This window comes from Pseudophryne corroboree, chromosome 3, assembly GCF_028390025.1.
Source record: "Pseudophryne corroboree isolate aPseCor3 chromosome 3, aPseCor3.hap2, whole genome shotgun sequence".
Classification (NCBI taxonomy): domain Eukaryota; kingdom Metazoa; phylum Chordata; class Amphibia; order Anura; family Myobatrachidae; genus Pseudophryne; species Pseudophryne corroboree.
The window spans coordinates 270,966,033-270,988,324 of record NC_086446.1 but is presented as its reverse complement, the minus strand read 5'-3'; the positions used below and the strand labels follow the sequence as shown (position 1 = coordinate 270,988,324).

Here is a 22,292-nt window from a genome sequence, read left to right as displayed (position 1 = left end):
AATTAATTTAAATTCAGTAATGTATTTTATGGTTTATGTGTAGCTATGGTAACCAGGGCCGTCTTAACAGCAGTGTGGGCCCCTGGGCACAGCAATGCACTGGGGCCCTTACCCATCCTCCAGCGGTAGGGGTGGTGGGTGCTATAACCCTGCTATTAGCGGCAACTTTGATGTTACGTGGGCGATAGGGGGTGTTCTATCTTCCACTCAGCATGTAGGACCTGGAGCAGTAATTTCTGCTAATTACTCCTTTACTGCACAGATGGTGGGAAATGGGGTGGGAAGGAGAACACTAAACTGTAGAAGGGGGCATTGGGCTGAATGAAGGGGCCTCAGTACATGACTTCCAGGGTGGTATGGGGTGTTTAATATAGGTAGGGAAGGGGTCGGTAGTGGAGTGGGCTTAATAGTCTTCATTTTCTGGTGAGAGGGCAGGTTGATTGACTGCAGATACAGTATCTCAAATTCCTGGAAAAAGATTTCTTAGCTTTGAATGGGATAAAAAAATTAAAGAGTCTCACCTTTCAGGAGGTACTGGGGACTTGGGGATCAGAGTTCAGGAGCCAGAGCAATCTACCAATGAATATATAAAACTGCATACCAGGTGTGTGGAGCTGGAGCAGGGACCAGCTGCTGGAAGGCTGATATCTCTGGTTCTGGGCATAGTAGAGACAAGCTGCCAATGTCCACCGAAAGTGGAGACTCCCATCTTTTGGCGTATCCCCTCAGAAAAACTGTAAGTCAGACAGAGCCAGAGAGATCTGGCTGGGAAGAGCAATTAATAGGCTCAGATGGGGACCACTGCTTTGAAGTCAGATATCACCGGTTCCCTAGGGCCGATTTTCAAAAATCTGGTACCCCTGGAAAGAGGGGACCCTCAGCTATCAGCCTAGGGCCCTTATACTCCTGGGGCCCTTGGGCAAGTGCCCATTGAGCCCATATGAAAAGACGGCCCTGATGGTAACTATAGTGGCAGTCTATTTGGGATATCTATTCCTGTGGATTTGAGGAACACAGGCTTCTTGATGATATTTGAAAGGTGGATCATTCTCTTAAAAAGATGATTATTAATATACACGTTAAAACTATTTTATTTATTAAACTATTTTATTAAAAATAAACTAAACCCAATTTTTGTTTTCATCATTGGAATTAAAATTTAATAAATTAGTTGTATAATTCAATTTTAATTCCAATGAAAAAAAAGTTTAGTTTATTTTTAATAAAATAGTTTTAATGTGAAGGATTCACCTTACAAACATAATATAATCAATTGACCTGTTTTATATATTAATTTGTAATACGCGTATGGTGCTAATTTATTTACCAATAAACCATTTGAGAGAATATAATAAACTCCACTGATGTGAATGACTAAATATTTACTTAATATTGACTTGAGGGTGCTATAAAATAGTATTATTCCAATGGGAATCATATTGAATTCATACTTCATACTTTATTTATCAAAGGGTTTAGTTATGGTTTTAAACCTAATGTTTTCTATGAAACATAATATTAATTTTATTTATTTATTTGTTTTTATTTGATATAAATTCATATTTTATGTGCATCTATTTTTATACACCATTTTAAAATTATTTTATTTGTAGTTTTTTCATTGACACATTTTGATGGTATCATTAAGAAATTATGGTGTAAGCAGATTCACATAGGGGCTTCTATCTATTCTCATCTGCCTTTTTGACTCTGGTTTAATGAGGGTATCACACAATTTCCTGTTTGGTTCATCCACATTTTGAGGGTAATATATAACATTTGCTATGCTACTCTATATTATTTTTGTAATATGTTTCTGTTTCTTTTGCATATGCTATGAGATATAAAGGGTGTGCAGTAAGTTTCCGTATGCACAAAAAGTTTTACAAACGAAGTGAACATTACATTTTTTTCAAAGTATTTGCCAGTGTAGTCTATGCAAAGTTTCATGAACTCAACAAAGTTGGTGAAGCAGCTGGACCAGTTCAGAGCAGGTATATTTTCTACATGCTGGATGAAGGTCTTCACTACAGTTTCCAGTGACTCAAAATCCCACACATCTTGCGCTTGATTTGAAGTGGCAGGGGACCTGGTCTGGACTGTATGGTGGATGACCAAGCTTCTGGATACATTCATGGGCCAGAACATCTACCACTTTCCTGGATTTGTGGGCAGGTGCATTTTCATGATGGAGAAAGGCACAATGAACGTTAGTTCTTGGACAGCGCCTGAAAATGACTTCCAGCACTAGCGGCAGGCATTGGTTGGCATACCAGTCCCTAGTGACAGTGCACTGCTGCACGAGTGGTACGGTATCTACATGACCAGTCTTGACCACAAAAACAGCCAGCATCTGCTTGGCCATGCAGGGCTCATGTCGAAACTTCTGTGGCGGCGCACCGCTGACTGAGGTTCACTGGGCCAACTGTTGTTTGGTCTCTGATACGAAACTGTAGATCCAGGATTCATCACCACCTATAATCTACCAGAGTTTGAGTGACCGCACTCAAACCTAGCCAGCATGTTGTGGCACCAAGTCGCTTAGCCTCCTTCTGCTCTCGAGTCAGCTGATGGGAAATTCAGCGTGCAGAAACCTTGTCGGGCCAAGCTTTTTGTGGAGTATCAAGCAGATGGATCTCAATGAGATGCCTATGTCCTTTGCTAACTGGGTCACGGTCACCCTGGTTCCCACCTAAACTATGGCATGCACAGCAGCAGCGCTGTTCTTGAAGATGACGAACACCAGTGACATGCGGTGAGGTAAAATGACTGGGGAGTGAGGCAAAATGACTAGTATCAGAGCCGGATTTACACACACATATATGAACCCTATGGTTCATTTGGGCATCATACAAAGGTGCAGCAGTATATATTGTTGTAAATTTGGTGAGTTTTGATCAGATCTGTGACGACTAGGTAGGCAGGTAAGGCACTGCCTCACCTGTCATAGACCAGTACACTCTTGAGTTTTGACTATAAAAATCATTATAATAATACAAAGAAGATATAATCTCTTCTTTGTATTTTTCGGATTATTTTTTGTAGTCAAAACTCTGGAGTATACTGGAGTGTGAGGGGAGAGGCTCTGCCTCATCTGACCGCACGTCACTGGTGGACACAGGTCAGCTGCAGTGCTCCTCATCTTCCAGGGTCCATCTCCTTTGCCAAAATTCTGCAAACCACTCAAACACAGCAGGTCAGAATGATGCTTCCTCCAAACTCTCCTGCTGTCACAAACCACTCTTGCAGTCATAGAAGATCATGGTTCTCCTGTGGCCTCTGATCTCCAACAAGGAAGTGAACATGCTGACTTCTGCGGTGTGCAGTGCAGCTTATATATACGGTTCTTTGCCATGACATTTCACAAGAACTTTAGTCAGAGATTACAGTTCACAACCAGACAGTCAGATTGTGTCTAGTCTACCTACGCACAGCACATCCAGAAAATTATTGCACACCATTCATATTACATACACCCATTAATTACACCATGAAAAATGTTGAACCGTTCTGATGCTGGGACTTTATGTGACCGCTATATCTTGTTTATTTTTGTGTAATTCTGGTTTATGGTTAGAGTCTTGAAGTGTCTCTAACCTACACAATTGGCAGCTATAGATATTACCTTAGGAATACTATTTATTTTGCTTTTGTTTCTACTTTCACAGTTATTGGTTTTGGTCACAAAAAATGACTCTACATTGTGTGAAACATGCACCTTATGAATTGTACATGTTTTTTATACCCTCAATATATTTCTATGTCAGCATTATTATTGGACAGTCTGTTTTGATGTGCTTTTTAAGTTTTTGTTGCTTTGTCTATAACTTAGAAAATTAATATTATGAACGTTTTGTTTTTTAGAATAAACCAAGAGAGAATCCAGGTGGGGGTGGTAAGTATCTGTGACTTTGTGTTTATCAGTTTCCATAAATCCCAGGACATTTTTCCATATGTGTGGAGCAGGCAGTGACGGGGATGGGGTCAAAACCGACAGTGGGGATCCCTACAGTCAGAAGACCGACAGTAGGATCCCAACGGACAGAATCGAGACACATACTGGAGGTAAGTACCGGTGTTGGGGTTAGGGTTAGCCACTAGGGGGAGAGTTAGGCTGCAGGGGTGGGGAAGGGGAGGGTTTGGCTGCAGGGGGAGGAGGTCAGGCTTAGGCTGTGGGATGGGTGGGTCAGGATAAGGGGTAGAGTGAAATACTTACCCAGAAGCCATCAGGGTTCCACTATCTTCTGACTGTTGGGATGCCGACTGGACGGAATTTCATACCCAATCCCATTGACGTAATCTGAGATGCATGTTGGGAAACTATAAAAACATGGTGTGTTTATGGGATTCTGTTGATGCTGGAGGACTTGTTCTAACTGTTGTGTTTGCCCACAGGAGATGATACCTCAGTCCTGGTGGCTTTATATGATTATGATGGTGTACACCCTGAAGATCTGTCTTTTAGAAAAGGAGACTATTTCCATTTAATTTTGGAGTAAGTTACAAAGTAAAATTTAGATTTATATCCCTGTGACAAGTATCGTCATCATTCAACATACAGGGGGTGATTTATCAAACCTTGAAGAGATATACATTTGTGAGAGATTAAATACCAACCAATCAGCAGCTGTTATTTTTCAAACACAGTCTATAACATGGCAGTTAGGAGCTGATTGGTTGGTACATTACCTATCTCCATTTTATCTCTCACCAGGCTTTGATAAGTATCCCCCTAAGTGAGTCATTACACAAAACTTCTTATTCCTAAGTGGGGTTGGTTTCATTTCACATTATTTTGATTTGTATTTATTAATATGAGGAGGAGAAGCTGTACTGTTTGGCCCATAACATACAGCTGAAATTTCACTACATATTTATTAAAAATTAAAATATTGCTTCCACACTACACGACAAACAGCAATAGATCCTACCACATGTGTAGGACAGTGTACAAAGCTGGCTTATGTGACAACACCCCATTACCACCCGATTACGTCCCTTTAGCCACAATGATGATTGTAGATGGCGTGCTTTCAGCTATGGAGCATGCACAGTGTTAAAACATACGAGATCCATCCATAAAATGGATTGGTGTTCAATTCTACATCAGCCACTAATGGTGATAGAGCAGTGCCCTCTGGTGGCCATGTTCTCAATGAAAACTACTAATAAATACAGTATTTGCTGGCGTATAAGACTACTTTTTTGCCCTGAAAAACATGCCTCCAAGTGGGGGGGTCGTCTTATACGCCGGGTGCACTTCAGTTGGGATAGTCATAGCTGCCATAGTGGCCTTCCGATACTCGCCCGGTGCCCATAGTGGCCTCTCGATGCCCGCCCACCTCATTCTACTCACCATCCAGTATCGCACGATATCCAGTGCGGCCGCGGCGGGTCACTAGTACCAATTACAGGGAGATGCAGGGACTGGCCGGAGGCGCTGCAGTCGCGTTGTGGCCGTACAATGGTGACAATGACAGGTACTGTAATGGCACTAATACTAATACTAATGGCACTCATGTGAAACCGGTAACACTAAATGCACACAGGGGTATACTTTTATACATTTTACAACTTTCTCCTCGCCCCATCCCCGCTTCTTATGCATACCTTGATAAATACTCCCTATCCAAATCTCTTATCAGGTCATAATATACAGTATGTCACAAATCTGATGTTCTTTTACGTTTTATTTGGTGTGTGGAAGGGGGTAGTCTTATACGGCGAGTATATAACAAACTCTATATTTTGAGTGGAAATGTTGGGGGTCGTCTTATACGCCCAGTCGTCTTATACGCCGGCAAATACGGTAACTGCCAAATTAACCATCCCTCTGATATAGTGGGACCCTTGCTTTACATAAAAAGATGATTTCTGCTAAATTTTGTACATACTATTATCAAGTACATATAGCTTTAATATAGTGTCCCTTTAAAGACCAATAAACCTAAAAATAAGTTTATCCCATTTGGAATTCATCCTGTACCATTCACATTTATATGTAAAGGCTCCCATACCGAAGACAGATTAATGGTATCTGTTCCCTTACGAATAACAGTCTAATATAAAATGTCCTTAGTTTCAGCATTTACTCTTAACTTTTCTTATAGATATTTGTACATTATGTATTTTATATGTGTAAAGACTCCAGTGGTCACTTATACCCCTATCAGACTAGCATAAATTTCCCGGGTTATTGCATGTGAGCGCGCATCAACCCGGGATTTTGCTTCATCTGAAAGTGTCCTAAAGGAATATCCCCGGTCGAGCATCCTGGCATTTCATCCAGGTCACAACCTGGATTGAAGTCGGAATCGACACGGGATGCAGTGCGGTGTGAACTGTAAGCCAGGTCAAGGCGACCCAGCACCTATTCTCTGCATAGGAGGAGGCGGCGCTTGGAGATGATCATCTCCAAGCACTGCTTCCTGTAGTGTCAGCGGTGACGTCACCAACCCAGCAATATGCTGGAACGGCCCACAAGTCTGAAAAGGGGTATCAAGCCAAGAAAAGCACCCATATACAAATTCCTGGGTGCAGCCTGGCTCAGCTAATCTGAAAGGGGTATAATTGCCATTTACCCACTAATTGTAAGGATTTTGCTAATAATTATTGTATTTTCCTTCAAATTCCACAGAAATGAGCTTGTTAGTAGAATAATTCCTCTCTTTCTCCTCTGCAACAGATCAGGAGAGTGGTGGAAAGCACGCTTGATTAATACAGGAGAAGAAGGCTATATTCCAAGTAATTATGTGGGACGAGTTAATTCTCTGGAGTCTGAGGAGTGAGTTTCTCTTATTTCACCTTTGCTCCTCTGCCTGTCCCTCAGTACCTGCCTAATTCATTAGATCAGATGTGACATCTCAAGTATGTGTGATCATTTGATAATGTAACAACCAATGGGATATGTATTGAGACGCCCACTGGAGCCTTAGCAGCTGCCGCAACTGCGTACACAATCGTAGCATTGATGCAGATCTGGGAAACCATGGGGGTAATTCAGACTGGATCGCTGCAGTCTGAAGCCCTTTGTGGAGTGCGCCAGCATCTCAGGGCTGTGATCGCCTCTGCCTGATTGACAGGCAGAGGCGGTCGCGGGGCGGGAGGGGACGTTCCAACGGCGTTAGACCGTGTTAACCGTTGACCGGTGGTGAGCCAATGGCGTTAACCGTTTCGGGGGTGGGCCACAGTGGCGGGCCGCGGTGGCTGCGTGACTTTACACGCAGCCACTGCGACCCGGGGCGCCATGTGATGCTTTTGCACCCTTGCGGAGGGGGTAGGGCCTGACATGCAGGGCGGACTAGTCCTGTGCATGTCAGAGTAACTAATCGTAGCAACCCCCCGCATGTCAGAGTAACTACGATCAGATCTGAATTACCCCCATTGTTTCCCTGAGTGAATGTATGGTCACTCAGAATGTCCGCCACAATTGAGACAATGGATTCCTATGTACTGGTCACAAACGTGTTTTTGCCGCCACAAAACGAACGCTCTCTGTTAGTCATTTGTGAATGAATCCTCACTGCAAACGTAATTGCAGATCAATCACTCTGCAAGACATTGCGGCAGTGATGCATGCGCAGTTTACGAATAATCGTTCAATTTTTCATCGACATAGCGTACAACTGTGGCTAAACACAAACAAAGTCAAAGATCAAGCACAACTGAACTTAGGGTGAGAAAAAGCCATGACCGCTGCATCGTAGCACTTCTTATACAAATTCAGACTCATCTGCACACAGATATACAAATGTTGCACAGCAAATTGATCAGTGTAACCCAGCACAGTAATAGTTTTGTAGCTTCTAGTAGTTTTATTTATGTGAATAGAAAGCACATTCAAGCCACAAAGATGCTCGGCAGAGGGTAGATGTATGATACTGGCACAGATGGTACCTGTATAGCTCTTCCTGCTTCACCTCTTTACTGAGGCAACGCAGGAAGCACTAGCGATGAGATGTATGAACATCTCATGTTCCGGAGTGGGGGAGTGAACCCCCCTCCCCCCACCCCCCCTCCCTTCTCCGGTGATCCCTGCCAGACTCGCCAGAGTGCATCAACCTACTGCTGATATGCCTCCTTCCCGGCCGGCTCCACTGGGCATGCGCAATATCTCACAAGCCTCGCAAGATCTCACGTGCAGCTGGCAGCCACTACAGGTGGCAGTGACTGGGGCAACAACACCTGCAGCTGTCGAAACTGATAGCTGCGGGTGTTTGAACAGTCAGTGCCATTGATCAATCATACATTACCCAGCACATTGGCATGCCTATAAAGATAGCAGCATCGATAATGACAGCCCCTGTCATTTCGCACACACCGGCACAATGATACATGGAGGACAAATGGTATAACTGCACATAATCCCCCATAACGGCAGATAATACATCTACCCCCTAGCATGCCAAGAGTGTCTGTTTTGCATAAACTGAAGCCAGTGTATGAGAACACGTCTGTAGTAGATATAGCCTTTATTGTCTTGCAAGTGCCCATAGGATTAGCATATTAGTGTATTTTAATGTACAGTATTTACAGTATGTATTTATTCATTTGTTTAGTTCTTTATTTTTACTACAGTGCTGATCTGGCAGCTGTTGGTGTCAGACATAATCTTTTCTTAGCTATGGATGGGGGACCTGTTTACTACCAGAGAAAATTGCTCATGTACCCTTTCCATCTTTGTGCCTCCTCCATATTGGCTCTTAATCCTTCCCCAGAGAAACTAAGGGGGAGATTTATAAAATCTTGGAGACAGATAAAGCATACCTCCCAACTGTCCCGTTTTGTGGGCACTGTCCCACCCAAATGTTATACAGCATATGCCAAGGCACCTCTTAGAGGGTATTTATGTTGAGTGGCGTAAAAGTAACTGTGTACAGGTGTACAGCCTTGAGTTCAGGAGATCACCGAAGCCAATGCCAATTTTTTTTTTTTTTTTTAACTGTTCTATTACAATGACAAGTAGAATATGATTGGTTGCTATGAGTTAAGTTTTTTTTGGTAAACAATTACCTGTGCGCTATTTTTCAGAATTGTCACATATACAGTAAGCCTGGAAATTAGATCAATGCAACTGCTCATACAGTGAAGAACTATTAATAAATTAATAAAACATTTCCTTTTTTTATTGTTAACATTGACGATTCCTGTATATGCCTGATTATTTTTCCTTTGACAGATGGTATTTTAAAGGGGTTGGTAGGAAGGAAGCTGAGCGGCAGCTGCTGTCCCCTGAGAATCAAACTGGAGCCTTCATGATACGGGACAGTGAGACTATGAAAGGTGATTGAGCTTGTATATGGCTGGAATGTGACAATATTACTATTTCTGAACTTGTACATTTTAGAACCAAGTGTTTCTATTTTCAGTGAAATATGCAGGTATGTGTGTGTATGAGGAGGGGGGGGGGAGGTTGTGGCGGTGGTGGTGGGGGGGGGCAGTATGAAACTCAATTTTGGATTTCAATGTTGGGCAATAGCGAAGTACACTAGACTAGCTTCAGTATAGAAGGATAGGACCAAACTAGTGCTCCATCTTTATAAGTCTAACAGATAAGATGAGTCTTTCCAAGAGGTATTGTCTGTATACTATGACTACAATCCCTACAAGTAGATGACTTACATTCTCTACCATTGTTTTTCAGGCTCCTTCTCACTTTCAGTTAGAGACTTCAACGCTCAGACTGGAAACATGGTGAAACATTACAAGATTCGTACTCTGGATGATGGTGGTTTCTTTGTATCCCCTCGGAAAACATTCAAAACACTTCACGAACTGGTCAGCTACTACCAAAGTGAGTCCCAAACTGTTGGTTGTGTGTTCATGCTTTATACACAGCCTAACTTCGCAGCCTCTGCGGGATGATGTTATTTAACATTAGAAGAGCTATATAAACCATTCAGCCTAATATTCATTTTGTGTCTCTTTCAGTTTTCTCCAGCTCCCAGCTGAAATTATTTTAGCAACTATTTCCTTAGCGTCTTAGTGTATTGCAGCTGAGACAGCCAGTCTGAGTACAGTAAGGCAGAGGTTGGGACCTGACAACTGCCCTGTGGTTGCAAGAAGTCTTAGCTGGAAGTCAGAGATAAACACTGCTGATTGGTCAAATCAAGTATATTTAAATAACATCTTTTTTAGAAAACATATTTGAACTACAAGCTTAACAGATGGTGAACAGTTGTTTTTTTTCCTTTCGAAATAATGGGACTAACCTGTTGGTGGGTTCCATATTTGCTTGAGGAAGACCATTGTGTAGAGTGAGTTAAGTACCAATGTCTGATGGCTCTATAGGCCAGTACTGATGTAAAGACAACTTGAAGCCTTGTATCAGCAGTGCGATCATTTCTGTACACAGATAACATGGATGGACTGTGTCAGTATCTCACCACCGCCTGTAAGACTGCCCGTCCAGAGAAACCATGGGAGAAGGATGCCTGGGAGGTCCCGCGAGAATCACTGACCTTGGAAAAGAAGCTAGGAGCTGGGCAGTTTGGAGATGTTTGGCTGGGTAAAGTGGTAGCTTTCTTATTGATATCAAACCCAATAAATAAAACTACATATTTGAATAAAACAAACATAACAATTCTACCCCTAGTATAGTGTGTTTGTACCCTACAAAGTGAGTATGATTATCCCAATGACATTCCACCTGCATAAGGTACTTCAGCTAAACTGATGACAGCTACCACTGCTTGTTCTTATGTGACGCCTGAGAGGCCATCCTAGAGGCCACCCACGTTTAAACATTATTAGAATACAAAACATATAACTATGCATTCACTGTAGTGATATCGCTTACGATTGTGTGTCCTCTCTCTTAGAGGAGAGATGCTTGTGTTGTGGAGAAAGAGGATTTCATCAAAACTAGTTTTATTTTTATTAGAAGTTTTCTTATGAATTTTTACACTTATCTCCATTGAAGCTCTATTTCCTTCCATAACCAGCCCCCAAGCTCATCTACGACCACCAAGTCACAAGTGGTCTTTTTTAGACAATCATTTCCCACCATTACTGTTTGTCCTCCCTTACATTTGTTAACCGTCACTTCCTCCCCTATGTCACACACTAGTCCCCAGTTGTGTAATCAAGTCCTTTACCTTCCCAACCCACCATTGTGTCATGAAGCTGGTAAGTCACACTCTTTGCTCCTGCCTTTCCCCAGCAACATACAATGGGCACACACAAGTAGCTGTGAAGACAATGAAACCAGGAACTATGTCACCTGAGGCCTTTCTTGAAGAGGCAAACCTGATGAAGACATTACAGCACGAACGTCTGGTACGTCTGCATGCCGTGGTGACCCGGGAAGAGCCCATATATATCATTACGGAATACATGCAGAAGGGAAGTCTGCTAGACTATCTTAAGAGCCAGGAAGGGAGCTCTCTGCCGTTGCATCAGCTCATTGACTTTTCCGCTCAGGTGAGGTGCTTGGGATTATACGGAGCTCATCTCCTCCAGACAAGTGTATCTTATGGTGCTTCTCTCTGCACACCCAACAGATTGCTGAAGGAATGTCGTTTATTGAGCAGAAAAATTATATCCACCGTGACTTGCGAGCTGCAAACTGCCTAGTGTCCGGGACATCGGTGTGTAAGATCGCAGACTTTGGGTTAGCTCGACTGATTGAGGACTGTGAGTACACAGCCAGAGAAGGTGAGTACAGGAGCCACATAACTAAGGGGTAAAATGTTTAAAAATATACTGACTATGCCAACTTGTCAGTATATCATTGGATTAAGCTGTACAAAAAAAAATAAGTCTTCAAACAAATGACCAGTTTAAAATAGCGAAATGTTTTCCTATAAACACACATGACTGCAGGTGAATTGGGTTTGCGTTTGACGTTACAGTCAGAGCCGGCCCTAACCAATATGATGCCCTAGGCAATATTTTGGCTGGTGCCCCCTAGCAACGCCGCTAGTTCTGCAGGAGATGCCTGGCATGAGTCAGCTGGCAGCTCTGCTAACATCGGGCGCCTTTTGTTTATGAAAATGCATCTTATTTGCATTACTATGTGGCTAGGATGCACAAGCAACTTCTGCTGATTAAAATGATATGCAGCATGCCTATATTCTGTGTGCGACTGCGGCTATATCTGCATATGAATTGCTACATTACAGTGATTTCCAGGACTACACTGCAACATAGCATTTCGTATGCAGATACAGCCGCAGTCACACACAGAATATAGGCATGCTGCATATCATTTTAATCAGCAGAAGCTGCTGGTGCCCCTAAGCATACCAAATGCCCTAGGCATTTGCCTAGTTTGCCTATGCCTAAGGCCGGCTCTGGTTACAGTAGTAGAGCAATCAAAGCTGATATCCAATTAGTTACTATGGGTTACTTTAGTAAATAATCTCCTATGAGTACACAGGGCTAGATTTATCAAAGCATGGAGAGAAAGGGGTCTATGTACTAAGCCTTGGAGAGAGATAAAGTGGACGGAGATAAAGTACCAGCCAACCAACTCCTAACTGTCAATTTTCAAACACAGCCTGTGACATGGCAGTAAGGAGCTGATTGGCTGGTTCTCCATCCACTTCATCTCTTTCCAAGGTTTAGTACATAGACCCTAAAGTACCACCAGTCAACTCCTAACTGCCATGTTACAGGTTGTGTTTGAAAAATGACACGTAGGAGCTGGTTGTTTGGTACTTTATCTCTCTCCAAGGCTTAGTACAGAGACCCCTGATTTAACAAAAAAGTCAGGAGCTGATTGATTGGTACTTTCTCTCTCCACTTTATTTCTCTTCAAGCTTTGATAAATCTAGCCCACAGTGAGTATAATGGAGTGAAAGCACCTGTTAGACAGAGCTATATGGGCAACAAATCACCTGTGTTAGGCTTCCTTGTGTCGATTGGTGCCAAACAGACATTGGTGGTCATTCCGAGTTGGTCGATCGTTGCAGTTTTTCGCAACGGAGCGATTAGGTAGAAAATGCGCATGCGCATGGTACGCAGCGCACATGCGCTTAGTTATTTAACACAAAACTTAGTAGATTTACACAGGCTCGAGCGACGTTTTTTCATCGCTCGAGTGATCGCAGAGTGATTGACAGGAAGTGGGTGTTTCTGGGCGGCAACATGGCGTTTTCAGGGAGTGTGCTAAAAAACGCAGGCGTGCCAGATAAAAACGCAGGAGTGGCTGGAGAAACGGGGGAGTGGCTGGCCGAACGCAGGGCGTGTTTGTGACGTCAAACCAGGAACTAAACGGACCGAGCTGATCGCAATATAGGAGTAGGTCTGGAGCTACTCAGAAACTGCAAGGAATTATTTAGTAGCAGTTCTGCTAATCTTTCGTTCGCACTTCTGCTAAGCTAAGATACACTCCCAGAGGGCGGCGGCCTAGCGTGTGCAATGCTGCTAAAAGCAGCTAGCGAGCGAACAACTCGGAATGAGGGCCCTTGGCAATTGCGAGATGTTGTTTAAATAATGGAAGTTGTGTTTTGTTTAAATGTAGATTGCAGTTACCTTGGTCAGGGGCAAACACAATATTTCCTAAGAGGGGTTTCCAAATGTTTGATTTTAGAGCGATTGTTGCCAGCCTAACATGTAACAAGCTATAATCTACCCCAAACAAAGTGCAGTTTATGTAGCAGTACTACTTCGACATATGCAGGATCAATGATCACGGTAAGCCACTTACAGATTCTCTCTCTGGTGCGATTATTGAGCACTCAGATCCACAGACACACATAAAGCAGACTTGGTAGTAAAATCTGCTGCAACTGGGCATGTGCAGCAGCTTCATTTAGCCCTTTATACTACATGTAGTGTCCACTGGCCAGGCTGTTGGAAAGGGGGGTTTCTGGGCAACTGTTAACCCCCCTGTATTTGCCTATGTCAGTATTACTCATCTAGAAGACATAGACACACACGTCAGTGGGAGACATTAATTTTGCCAGCTGTCAGAAACCGGCTACAAGATACCGAGACCCAGTGAAATACTGACGGTCGGAATCCCACCCGCTGGCCTGAATTCCCACTCAGGTGGCGGTCCACGCCACCACCTGAGGGGGAATATAACCCTGGTCCTGAAGCATGGCGAACGCAGCGAGCCCGCAAGGGGACACGCTGCGCTCTCTGCCGGTATTCCTGCTGTAAGGATCCTGGCATCGGTCTCCTGAATGCTGGGATCCCAACAGCCCGGGATATCATACTGAATCCACGTCAGTCACTCCATCCTTGCAAAATAATGACCAGTGATGAGTAAACAATTGATGACTATCAGTACACTTTATCTGCTTACCAGGAGCCAAGTTCCCTGTAAAGTGGACAGCACCTGAGGCTGCTAACTACAATTCCTTCACCATAAAATCTGACGTCTGGTCTTTTGGCATCCTCCTGACAGAAATTTGCACTTATGGGAGGATCCCATATCCAGGTGAGCGCACCATCCTTATACAGTACATTGGAGTCATTACTACTAGATTTGTCTTATAATGTGAAGTTAGAAGTGGTTTTGTTATTAGAATATGGAGTTTTATATATTTATACCCAAAATAATTTCCCTCCACTTTGTGTCACACCAGGTTTTTGTCATTCCCCCCTAACTGTCTCTCGTCATTGTTACAAGAATCCCAGTAAAATCAGTTATTGTAAAATGTTAAAATGTATCTTCTATTAAAGACAGTTACAGCAGCTTCCACGTCTCAGACGCCTTAGATTTAGCATCCCTGACTACAAGTGTGATCAGAGGGACCAGCGGTGGCTGAGGACAGCAAGTACACACACCATAGTGGAAATAACAGGAGATAGCTTTCCTAAATCACTGGGGATGCTCCCATTGATGGTATCTGGTTGATAGATAGACAGTGTCTAGTTAGACAGTCAGTAGATAGACACCATATGTTAGACAGACATTATGTCGACCGGGTCAAAAAGTCGACAGGGTCAAAGGGTCAACATGAAAATGGTCGACATAGAAAAGATAGACAAATGTGTTTTTTTTAATTTAACATGTCTTTGGACTATTTCATACCTTCTCTATCCATGTCGGCATAGAGTTGGTTATAAACCTTGTGGCGAGCGAAGCGAGCCCCGCAAGGGGATGCCTTTCTACAATTGGGGGTCCCAGATGACAAAACTATCCACACAAACCACAAAAAATGCAAAAAACATGGTGTCTACCTTTTTTATGTCAACCATTTTCATGTCGACCTTTTGACCCTGTCGACCTAATGTCTGTCTAACATATGGTGTCTATCTATTGACTGTCTAACCCCCCCCCCCCCCATTGATTACCCTTCCCATATGACTGACAGATGGCACGCATATATACACATGATAAGTGGCAGTGGCAGCAACAATACTGAGGGTGCTCAGTTACCCCCAGCACTCATAAAGTGTTAGTGTTTAATCACTGAGTTATAGCAGAAAACTAGTTTACAACATCCTGTATGTACACAACCAGAGCCTGAAAGCCCTACACAAGATACTGGTGTGGGCCCCATTTGCTTGTAAAAGGAGACACAAAACAAAAACAAATAAGAGTAATGAAAGCCCCTAAATTGATTTGACTGGCTACATAGCCACCAGTCAGCACAGACTCTGTCCTGTTATACCTCTTTGTTTTTAAAGCCCAGAAAAGGAACCATTACTCGTACTATTGGGGGCAATTAGTTGCTAACACCAGATGTCCTGGGCAACAGACTTTAGTTGTCTACAATACTAGCTGGCGGGGGGAGATTTATTTATTTTTTGCACTGTTTTCTCCTATAAAATGCAGCTCTCATTCATTAATTTGCTAGGAAGCAGGGATATTATTGTGACAATGAGGACCCATGGCTTAGGGCTTGATATGAGTATTGTACCGTTAGTATGAGCAAACAGAATTGTACAACACTTGCCAGGAGTGATATAACTATTTGATATAATAAAGTTGCAACAACTCTCCTCTCTTCCAGGTATGTCTAATTTGGAAGTGATCACTGCCCTGGATCGTGGTTACCGCATGCCCTGCCCAGCAAACTGCCCACAGGAGTTGTACACCATTATGCTGCAGTGCTGGCAACAAAACCCAGAGCAACGTCCAACCTTTGAATATCTGCAAGGCATCCTGGAAGATTTCTTCACTGCCACCGAGAGCCAGTACCAGCAGCAGCCATGATCAGTGCCCGACCACTCTCATATGCCAGGAGCAACTGAATCTTGCCAGTTCATGGAATAACCACAACCACCGCAGTACGACACTGCACCCGGCTATAAGGATCATGGTGGATGGAAGATTATTTGCTGATCTTTATCCACATGTGATAGGAATACATTATATGTTTCAGTAACGTTATACGGAGCTATCACTGAATTGCTAGATTATGGGGTAAATCTGTTTTTATTTGAAATGTTCATATTTTTCCTTAACGTTATACTGTGTATAGTAGGTATCGGTATTGCTGTGCAGTGTATGTTGCTGATCTGCTCCTTCTTCCTATCATGACAGCTGGGTACAGATTATAGACTGAATTTTGGACATATTTTGCTATGTTTAAACACCTTATTTATCTCATGCATATTAATCTGCGGTATTATGCAGCCTTTGTGTATATGCAATACTGGCGTTACTTCCTGCTTATGCTGCGGGTGTAGGATTGTTGTTGGTAATTGGTTTATTTGTGGAGGGAAAGGGAGAATTTGTGATAAAGAGGGAATGGAGAGGGAGCTTATGTGACCAGGCATAAGATAAGTGCACATGGGTAAGTGACAAGTGTAATATTCCTGTGTAATTTAGGGTGGGATTCTTTATCAAAGCTGAGGCAGAACTGGGTACTAGATTGGTGGGTGGGGGTGCCTGCACATGGCAGGAGAGGACTGTGGGGAAGATTGGGCACTGCTCTTTCTGTGCATCTAAAGGACCCATGAGTTCTAATGGCGGCCTGAGCTGTAGACTCTGAAAGTTCATATTACAGACTTCACATATTTCAGATCCTCACTTTTTATTTGCGGCAACGTGCCTAGTTGTCTGACACGCTTATTGCTATGTGAATATCCACATAATATCCACATAGTCCTTTGGAAATGTCCCCATAAAAGAGGGGATATTTCTACATTTTCAAGCTTGTGCATCCATATAAAAAATGCATGTATAGATGCAGCAAATATAACCTTACTGAGTGTAAGGCCAACACATATCACTCTTCACTCTCAGGAGACATATCAGGTTTGCACGCAGACACACTAAAAAGAGAGTCACACCAAACATCCAACTTCCTGTCACATAAGTCGCCCATAACTTTATTGTGACACACTTAAACATATATATACTTAAACTAGCTTAGCACTAAGAAATAACGACACGGAGACTAGCTGCTAGATTTAAAAGGTCAACAGGTATTTATTGTTTGATGACCTAATTTTAACTATGTAATGGAGGATGGCAAAGAAAGACGCTACCAACTTACCAGCATTAGTTAACTAGAATAATACCAAATGACCTAGGAGGGGACTTACCACCGCCTCCTAACAACATAACCCGCTTTGTGTAGGACTCACCACCCTTTACTCTAACAGAGCAATGGACGAAACCGACCGGGAATGTCCGTAGTCCACCCGCAGGGGGAGGACACCCTCGCCGTCTTACCAAAAGGGAGCTATCTATCGCCCACCTGGGCAACCCAAAAAGTTTCTGGAAGAATTTTCTGCATGGCTCCCTCACTTTCTTTCCTCTGACATCTCCACCATCATTATGGGTGATTTCAATCTCTCTATTGACAGTCCACAATCTCCCCATGCCTCTAAACTACTCTCTCTAACCTCCTTTCTTAGCCTCTCCCAATGGACTGACTCCCCTACTCATCAGGAGGGCCACTGCCTTGATCTTGTATTCACCAGACTATGCTCTGTTTCTGAACTCACTAACACTCCTTTCCCTCTCTCAGATCACAACCTTATCACATGCATGCTCTCCTCCATTACTTCAAACTCAATGTCCATAAAGTCTACAAGGACACCTCTTACCCGCAGAAATATTAACGCTATTAATTTTCAACAACTATCTACCTCTCTGCAACCACTGCTTTCACCAATTTCTACATTCACCTCTCCAGAGACCGCTGTGTCACACCTTAACCAAACTCTAGTAACAGCACTTGATGAAGTGGCTCCAGCTACCCATCACACTCCACGTAGACTTAGATGTCAACCGTGGCACTCTAAATACACTAGACACTTACAAAAACTCTCACGAAAACTGATGTGAATGGCCAATTCTCTGTAAAGCGCTGCGGAATATGTGTGCGCTATATAAATAACTGGTAATAAATAAATAAATAAATACCCCACAATCACCACTTATGCAAGCTTTTGACTGTTGGTTGGTAGCGACTTTCCGCCCATCTGGCTGTCAAAGCCAACTACGATTATGAAATAGAAGCCAAAATAGCAAACCAAAAATCAAAGTGAAAAAATTGCAGGGTGGGTGGGATAGGCTTCCAAAATGGCAAATAGAAAGATGGCCCCCAGGACCTGCCTATAAGTACTGCTCCTACAATCTCCCTAATAGGCAGGCAAGAGCACCTGATCACTAAGCTAGCACTGCCCTGTCTTTAACACATTAGTCACAAAAACCAGGTCGCTTATGTGGCTTCAGGCTTAGGCAGCCCTCAGCCTGCTTTTTACATCCATTCTTTTTAATAAAATGATGCTATGTTTATCCTCTTTTCTACCCTAAATAATCAGTAATGAAGAGGATTGTGTCATTATTATTATTATTTTTTTTTAGTATCGTCTTTTTAGGCAGAGTGCATCTAGAACTGTGTTTCCCCACCTGGGTACTCTGTGCCTTTCAAAGAGAAGCCTTCAATTCAACTGTTTACACTGCCAGTTCAACCTTTTGCTTCTCCACAAACCAGGCCATCTTGCTTTGTAAGCCTATGCTGGTTGGTGTAAATCTAGGCACATGGCACCACAAAAGTGGAGTTTATACTGTGCCTTCACTATTTTGTGCTTTATAAATAAGGTCCTGTGATACACTGGAGACTCTGAATTACCCTGTGTACACTGGTGACTGTGAACTAGCATTATATACTCTGAGCTGCATAAATAGAACTAGCATATGTACTCTGATCTGGCATATTAGTATTGGCTATTCACATTGGAGCATTGGATACATGGAGGAAGCACAGTGTGCACACTGCAGCCTCTTAACCAGCACTGAGCACCAAATGCCATCAGTGGGATCAGAATGTGATCCCGCCGCACGAGATACCGATTGTCAGTATACCGACACCGGTATACCAGGCGACAGATTGCCGGCAGGGAGGCGAGCACAATGAAGCCACTTGTGGGCCAGATTCTATTCTCCCTCTATGGGTGTCATGGACACCCATAGAGCGGGGAGGGGAATCACCTAACTCACCGGTATTCTGGCGACGGTATCGTGACCCTGTCGGGATCCCGGCGGCGGTATTAAGACAGCCCGGGATCCCGACGAGCAGTATGCTAACCGCATAGCGCATACCCTTAAGCAGCACTGCATGCATTTGAGGCTCTGATCCAGCACTGTGCACCTTGGAGACTTCACACCAGCACTTTTGAGACTGAGCCATAATTGTAATCATTAACTACAACACAGTACTGCATACATTGGAGCCCTTTAACCAATATTGTGTGGAGTCTCTGACCAGCACCGTGTACACTGGAGACTCTGAGACAGCACTGTGTATGTTGTAGTCTGTAAGCACTGTGTAGGCTAAAGGTTCTGCACAGGACCTGCAGAACTCCAGCACACTGATTTCATTTTAAGCCTGTGAACCTTGTAAAGCTTTTATATATATTTATAGAAACATGTATTTGATAAACATGATAAATAAATCAAATAATGAGCACAATCGTGTAAATGATGGTTCTTACAAAGGCATATAAATGTGTTCCCATTCTCTTCATCAGATTCTGCAGTGTAAATGTACTAAAGCTTCTAAAAATGAAAAGTGGTGATGTTGCCAAGAGCAACCAATCACATTCTGTCTATCATTTAGTTATTACATCCTAGAAAATGATAGACAGAATCTGATTGGTTGCTATGGACAAGATCACCACTTTTAATTTTTAGACATTATAGTAAATTTACATCTAAACAAAGTACTGAATGGTGTTTCACTTTAAGCCCAGATTTATCAAGCCTTGGAGAATGATAAATTGCACGGTGATAAAGTACCAACCAACCAGCTCCTAACTTCCATGTTGCAGACAGAGGGGCAAATGTATTAACCTGGAGAAGGAATAAAAAAAATGAGATTTATGGTAAGAACTTACCGGTGTTAAATCTCTTTCTGCGAGGTACACTGGGCTCCACAGGGAATGACATTAGGGTGTAAAGTAGGATCTTGATCCGAGGCACCAACAGGATCAAAGCTTTGACCTTCTTCCTAGAATGCATAGCGCCGCCTCCTCTATAACCCCGCCTCCGTGCACAGGAACTCAGTTTTTGTTAATCAGTCCAATGCAGTAGCAGGCAAAAGAGATGACAACTGTTAGTAGCCACATACACCACATTCTCACGACAGGAGTAAGTGTCAGCGGCTAATGCCATACCAACCCAAAGAAGCTAAGTGTGTCAGAGTGGGCACCCTGTGGAGCCCAGTGTACCTCGCAGAAAGAGATTTAACAACAGTAAGTTCTTACCATAAATCTCGTTTTCTGCTGCGGGGTACACTGGGCTCCACAGGGAATAACATTGGGGATGTCCTAAAGCAGTTCCTTATGGGAGGGGACGCACTGTAGCGGGCACAAGAACCTGGCGTCCAAAGGAAGCATCCTGTGAGGCGGATGTATCGAAGGCATAGAACCATATGAACGTGTTCACTGAGGACCACGTAGCCGCCTTGCACAATTGTTCAAGAGTCGCACCACGGCGGACCGCCCAAGAAGGTCCCACAGACCGAGTAGAATGGGCCTTTATAGTAACAGGAGCTGGACGACCAGCCTGTACATAAGCACGTGCAATCACCATTCTAATCTATCTGGCCAAGGTATGCTTGTGAGCAGGCCAGCCACGTTTGTGAAAACCAAACAGCACAAAGAGAGAATCAGACTTCCTGCTAGGAGCTGTCCTCTTCACATAGATACGGAGAGCCCGTACCACATCCAAAGACCGCTCTTCGGAAGACAACTCAGTAGAGGCAAAGGCTGGAACCACAATCTCCTGATTAAGATGGAAAGAAGACACCACCTTAGGTAGGTACCCGGGACGTGTTCTAAGAACCGCCCGGTCACGGTGAAAAATCAGATATGGAGACTTACAGGACAAAGCACCCACATCCGACACAGGTCTGGCAGAGGCAATAGCCATCAGAAACAACACCTTAAGAGAAAGCCACTTAAGGTCTGCCAATTCAAGGGGCTCAAACGGAGACCCTTGCAACACCTCCAGAACCACCGACAAGTCCCAATGAGCCACAAGCGGGACGTAAGGAGGTTGAATCCGCAACACACCCTGAGTAAATGTATGAACATCAGCTAAAGTTGCAATTTTTCTCTGGAACCAACCCGACAAGGCAGAAATATGAGCCTTGATGGAGGCCAGACGAAGGCCCAAGTCCAGGTCTTGTTGTAGAAAGGCCAAAAGTTTGGCTGTACTAAACTTGTAAGCGTCATGATTGTTTGATGCGCACCAAGCAAAGTAAGAATTCCAAACCCTATAATAAATCCGAGCAGAAGTCGGTTTCCGGGTTTTCAACATGGCTTGAATGACCGCCTCAGAAAATCCTTTGGCCCTTAAGACGGAAGCTTCAAGAGCCACGCCGTCAAAGCCAATTGGGCTAAATCCTGATATACATAGGGGCCCTGAACGAGGGAGATCTGGGCGCTCCGGAAATAGAAGGGGACACTCTATCGAGAGACCCTGAAGGTCTGAGAACCAATGCCATCTGGGCCACGCTGGAGCGATCAGAAGTAGGATTCCTCCTTCTTGCTTGAACTTATTTATTACTCTGGGCAGGAGTGACAACGGAGGTGATAATGTCGGTATTATCTTAGACCGCAAAGCTATACCCCTCTGTACTCTATTACCGTTGAGCCGCTATGGCCGCTAGACTACGTGCACGTGCTACGCACTTTGTACGCTATTCGCGTACAGAGTCCTGCACGTGGTACGCACTTGGCGTACGCACGCCGCGCTGAGTGTAAGGAATACACACAGCGAGCGCACACACAATGGATAACCTTTAAACCTTGTTAATGATACAATGTAATGATATGCTTATACTCTAAACCTTTGGCAGCAATGTACTGTAACGATGTTAATACCTTTAAACCTTAAGTAGCGCTGGCGATACAAAGTATCCGTAGTGCAT

The 22,292-nt window shown here is 43.5% G+C and overlaps 1 protein-coding gene across 1 annotated transcript in view; it reads left to right on the top strand.

Annotated features, from left to right (window-relative positions):
* Nucleotides 1-19,829, top strand: part of HCK (HCK proto-oncogene, Src family tyrosine kinase) — a 77,049-nt gene extending 57,220 nt beyond the window's left edge. Inside the window, exons 2-11 of the mRNA XM_063959086.1 lie at nucleotides 3,865-3,895; nucleotides 4,396-4,495; nucleotides 6,686-6,784; nucleotides 9,179-9,282; nucleotides 9,644-9,793; nucleotides 10,355-10,507; nucleotides 11,162-11,421; nucleotides 11,502-11,655; nucleotides 14,258-14,389; nucleotides 15,912-19,829. Of these exons, the coding sequence (XP_063815156.1) occupies nucleotides 3,865-3,895; nucleotides 4,396-4,495; nucleotides 6,686-6,784; nucleotides 9,179-9,282; nucleotides 9,644-9,793; nucleotides 10,355-10,507; nucleotides 11,162-11,421; nucleotides 11,502-11,655; nucleotides 14,258-14,389; nucleotides 15,912-16,114 (1,386 nt within the window). The 3' untranslated portion in view covers nucleotides 16,115-19,829. The remainder of the gene's footprint in view (nucleotides 1-3,864; nucleotides 3,896-4,395; nucleotides 4,496-6,685; nucleotides 6,785-9,178; nucleotides 9,283-9,643; nucleotides 9,794-10,354; nucleotides 10,508-11,161; nucleotides 11,422-11,501; nucleotides 11,656-14,257; nucleotides 14,390-15,911) is intronic.
* The last annotated feature ends 2,463 nt before the right edge of the window (nucleotides 19,830-22,292 follow it).